The 4,664-nt window shown below is 43.2% G+C and overlaps 1 protein-coding gene across 4 annotated transcripts; it reads right to left on the bottom strand.

The window, feature by feature from the left end:
* Positions 1-64: 64 nt before the first annotated feature.
* LOC119322950 (peroxisome biogenesis protein 16-like) lies at positions 65-4,210 on the bottom strand. 4 transcript variants are annotated; one of them, XM_037596496.1, is made up of 8 exons: positions 3,944-4,210; positions 3,398-3,533; positions 1,701-1,914; positions 1,276-1,598; positions 897-1,165; positions 732-799; positions 579-640; positions 65-471 (listed from the first exon to the last, which is right to left on the bottom strand). In XM_037596496.1, exons 1-8 carry the CDS (start codon positions 4,010-4,012, stop codon positions 410-412), a joined length of 1,203 nt encoding a protein of 400 aa, XP_037452393.1. In that variant the 5' UTR covers positions 4,013-4,210; the 3' UTR covers positions 65-409. The 4 variants fall into 4 exon arrangements, with proteins under 4 accessions (XP_037452393.1, XP_037452394.1, XP_037452395.1 ...); XM_037596497.1 differs by having other exon boundaries at positions 897-1,162; XM_037596498.1 differs by having other exon boundaries at positions 3,476-3,533.
* Between the last annotated feature and the right edge of the window lie 454 nt (positions 4,211-4,664).

Below are 4,664 nucleotides of genomic sequence, written 5' to 3'. Positions count from 1 at the left end.
GGGGAATCAATGATCAAACACCGACAATTTAGTAGCATAGCATAGATAGAGAAATGCCAGATCACGTCGCAATCAGAAACTTCACAGTTTAAAGAACGAACTTATTATGATTTTCATTTCTGGTAAATACAACGGTAATGCTTGCATGCCTATTCATGACATTAGACCGATATACTGTATAATTACATTCCCAGCTGCCACCAGGGGTGAGGTTATGTGCCTGCAACTTATCAGCCAAGGTCTTGAGACAGCGATGCCAGATCTGGCCACGAAATGGCAAAGCACAGACAGGGGTTCGCTCAAATCCTCATCTACTGAAAACAAAATCCAGCAACCAGCAAAAGTCCAGTATGGCAGATCAGCAAGGAAGCTCTCCAGCAGAAGCAGGTAAATCTATCCCAATCCTCATCTACGAGCCTGATGTATATGTATACCGCGACTGAGCCCCCTCCAATAATTCCACAAGTTTACCTGCAATAAATCGAGCGTGTCAAAATTATTACAAAATGCTTCGTCCACAAGTTTTTGTAGGAACAAGATGCATCCTAGATACGGGCCTACGGGGAAAGTTCACACACCTGTGATGAAACCGATAAGCGGCACTGGATTCAGCGCTTTCTCAGCCTTCTCAAGATGACGCCTGTTAGGACTCGAGTGTAAGCAAGGGCATATAGAAAGGGTAAGATCAAGAGCCGAGACAGTACTGTGTTTAAGTGTGTAGTGCCCATTACCTGGTGTAGCTGGCAAAGAACGGATCTCTCATGACATAAAGTGCCCACATCATTTTTCGCCTTTTCAACTGATGGAATTGAACCAAGGAAGAATAGCTAACTCAGCAACCCAGAGAACATAACCTAAAAACTTTAACACAATAAAAAAAACTGAAATCATCTCACCTCATCCCTCTCAGCAGACGAGAGCTGATGAACTTTCCCAGCTCTATGATTCAGATCTGTTGCATGCGAATGAATGCCAAGGCTTGTGAGCTCCACAGCTAGTGAGACCAACCACGGGGTCCAAGATTTGATGCCAAACTTTCTAATCAAGAGTACGTATACAAGTGGTCTGAATATGTGGACGGCCTCCCCTAACATGAATAAGCGCCCAGAAACCCCTTTAGAAGACCAAATGGTTGCGAAAGTTGGCTTCTCAATCTCCATCACTGCTGAGCACAAGGACAAACAATCTGATAAGTAAACTAACAACACTTGAGAAAAATAATGGGTAAATATCTCAATGGAGAACCATAATAATGTTGTAGTAAAAACAAGTTACCAGGAGGAACAGGAGAAGGTTGGAGCCTGCTCATCCACGTGGGATCTGACAACATCTTTGCATTCTGACCAAACCTGTTTAAAGCAGCTACTGCTCTTCCCTCCAGACTCTTAGATATAATTCCAGGTTTTCCATCCGGACCATCAGTCGTAATCCAATGGCCATTTTGGGAATGTCCATTAACCGGATAGATTACTGGCACTCCATTAGTCTTGACTCCCTGATTGTCTTCAAGAACATCCTCCTCTTCGTTTTCCACCTCCCCTCCTTGTAAGAGCATCCTGTAGCCACTCTCCCTGAAAGCGGCTAACCTGACACATGCTCTGAAATGTTGCACAAAAGTTATCAGCCATCACAAAGCCAGAAATGCATGGCAATAACAGATATGCAAGCAAGGAAACACAATGCATAATCAATCATCTTACTTCACTGCTTCTGTAACAGCAAGGAAGCCCCATTTGCGATCATCTCCAACAAAGTGCTGGGCAGCAACTTCAACAACTGCTTCCACATCCTTCAGTATGGATACAACAAGAGCCCATGGGATAGATTGTTCCTTGGAGGCCAGTGAGTGACCATCATTTGGTGTCTCAATTATATGCTGGTTGACAGAACTTACAATGCCCAGAAGTGCATATACTGTTCAGAAAAAAAGCAATGCCGCCTTAATGTCAAATAATCAAGTTCTTACACGGAAAACAGTTTCTTGAACAACAAAAATACATAACTGTCTCATGGAAGTCATCTTACTATCTTACTATATACTCCCTCCGTTCCGAATTACTTGTCTTGGATTTGTCTAGATACAAATGTATCTAGACTCATTTTAGTGCTAGATACATCCGTATCTAGACAAATCTAAGACAAGTAGATGTTTATAAAGAACAAAAGTGTTTGCTTCCCAGGGTAAGTTTCGTTGGAAAAAATTTAGCAACTTAATGAATTAAGCTCTATATTTCCTGTTTTCAGATTAGAAACAAAATTGCTAGGTAAGTATCTCGGACTCAGTAATAGCAAGCAAATGTGCTTCGGCATCATATATTATACACAGATGCAAATACATGTTCACTAAATATATGAACAACAAATAATGAGATCTTAGGTTTAGTTTGTGGTTGTTGATCTGTGCTGTGCTTATATTATTTAGTGAACATGCATAGGGTGTTTGTGGTTGTTCACTAAATAATATGAATAACAAAATTGGTAGGTAAGTCTGCTGTAGAAAATTTGCCACAAAAGTAGGCAAACACGGGTCAAGCAAAAACTAAAATAGGAAAAGGCTGGTGCGGCAAACAGGATTATCATAATCCACCAAATGCCAAACGCAGACTTAGGAGGTTGAATGAAAGGAAGATCTATAGGCCAAGGGCAGTCATCTCATGTTGTCAGCAAAAAATAGGGTGTATTCCACATTCAACAGACTTCGATATATATTGGTAAGTTCTAATAATATCCTATCAAGTATGGCGCAATAGTTAAGTTTTTTAGCCAACAGTGACATGCCAAGTGATGACAGAAAAGGTAAGGCAAATTCAACGTTGGGCCTAAGCACTTGGTGCTATGCCAGCTAAGGCAGTTGCATTTAGTCATACAAAAAAATTAGGAGCGAACAGTAGTGAATAATATTTAATGTTATACCTCAAAAAACTAGTCTAGTATCTGCATTTAACAGTTTTCAACTAGAAAGTGTACAAAGTGCAACAGACAGATTATTTCGACCCCCCAAACAATAATGATAACATTCTTGTCATGAACTACAAAATGCTCATGGTTTAATCTCCCATACATTAACTCGGCATATGTAATTAATGCAACAAGAACAAAGGGGCACCACATGTCAAAAATCTTGCATGCAAAATTTCACAATTGAGCCTACCATGCCAGTACCTATACAACCTTATAGCTCTTTGATCACAATTATTATGGTGTATTCTACTTTCTAGCAGTCCAAAATGTATGTGTCAGACTTAACTCAGTTAAATGTTATCTGCACACCCTATTCTTTTTATATCTGATTAACACAAAGTAGAAATTTCAACACTCGCATTTGCAAATATAACACCATGAGACACTTCAACTCGGCACTTCTCGAAAGACAAACACCAAGAGACAGTAAACATACCAACCGATGATAGAAGATTCAGACCAAAAAAACGTGGAGTGGGACTAAATGTTACTCCTATTGAAAGACTTGCATCACCTGCTTCCGGGGCGATCTCGGAGTTAGCGAAGCGCTCAGGAAGTATCCACGTCACCCCCTGCAAGTCATTCAAGCAAACATAAGCATTTTTGTTTTCTAGAATGAAGCAAACATAAGCATAAGCTACAATTTCTAGCTACTCATTCCATTGACAGCCTAGCCGGCTAAGAAATTACGACCGCAATTCATGATCCTAACCGAACTCCATGGCACCGGAGCAGGGCCAACATGGAAATTCGTAAAATAATAACGGGAAATTAATCCCCTTCTGTGGTCTGCCAAAGGAGAATTCGCGCAAAACCCCAGGCGATGAGCCCCGAGGAATCCACCAAATGACACGATTGAAACCCCAAATCGACGGGCCCCGCGCGGATTAGGGATCGGGAACTCCCGTGGACCGCGAGAGCCGACGCGCGTAACGGAACAAGGAGAAGAAGCTGCTCGTGGGTAGGGGGGTTGGGAGGTTACGTTGGCGAGGGACTCGAGGGAGCGGACGAGGTCCCGGTTCTTCCGCACCCAGACCTTGTAGGCCTCCATGGCGACTCGGCCGCCTCCTCCCGGGGAAGCTAGGGGCGGAAGAAGAGGAAGGCGACAACGGCGACGACGAGGACGAGGCGGCAGCACTGGCTCGCGAGAGACGGCGTCGGGGCAGGGGCAGCCGTCCGATCTCCGGCGGACGGCGGCAGTGAATCGCGGTGGCCGGCCGCGGCGACAGGTGGGGATTTATTTGGTGTTTCGGACTCCACCCCTCCACCTCTGTCTCGCGAGCTATATACTTCGGCTGGGCCTCGACGGTGGGACCCATCGGTCAGCGAGTCTCGCCGTTCTTTTATTCTTCTTTTTGGACCCGTTTGGGAAGGAAATTGCGTTGAGCTTGGTGCTTGGACCTGACTTCCCAAACTTTGAAATTTTTCAAAGTTTTTGGATAAGAAATTATTATGTGATGGAGCGTGAACCCACACAAAATGTGACCAAGAAAACACGTGCATGTTTACCATTGGATCTTCGAGGGACTTTCTTATGGGGAAATTAGAATGTATCACGTGGAATTCATCTGTGATTGTTCTTGCACAGTTGAGTGCTAAAGCTCTTGTTCCTTTCTTTTGCATAGAAGAAACCTCTCAGTTTGCCCAGAAAAAAGAAAAAAAAATTGTGTGTCCTTTTTATTTGCCTATAAGAGGTATTTTCG

Source organism: Triticum dicoccoides, chromosome 6B (assembly GCF_002162155.2).
Source record: "Triticum dicoccoides isolate Atlit2015 ecotype Zavitan chromosome 6B, WEW_v2.0, whole genome shotgun sequence".
Classification (NCBI taxonomy): domain Eukaryota; kingdom Viridiplantae; phylum Streptophyta; class Magnoliopsida; order Poales; family Poaceae; genus Triticum; species Triticum dicoccoides.
This window is presented reverse-complemented; position numbering and strand designations above follow the sequence as displayed.

What these genes read in the sequence shown, in the direction of transcription:
- LOC119322950 (XM_037596496.1), bottom strand. Translation starts at nt 4,012, where the DNA reads ATGGAGGCCTACAAGGTCTGGGTGCGGAAGAACCGGGACCTCGTCCGC. An exon ending in CCCTCGAGTCCCTCGCCAAC is followed by an intron (nt 3,534 to 3,943) that starts GTAACCTCCCAA and finishes AATGACTTGCAG; the next exon opens with GGGGTGACGTGGATACTTCC. An exon ending in TTCTTTGCCAGCTACACCAG is followed by an intron (nt 641 to 731) that starts GTAATGGGCACT and finishes GAGTCCTAACAG; the next exon opens with GCGTCATCTTGAGAAGGCTG.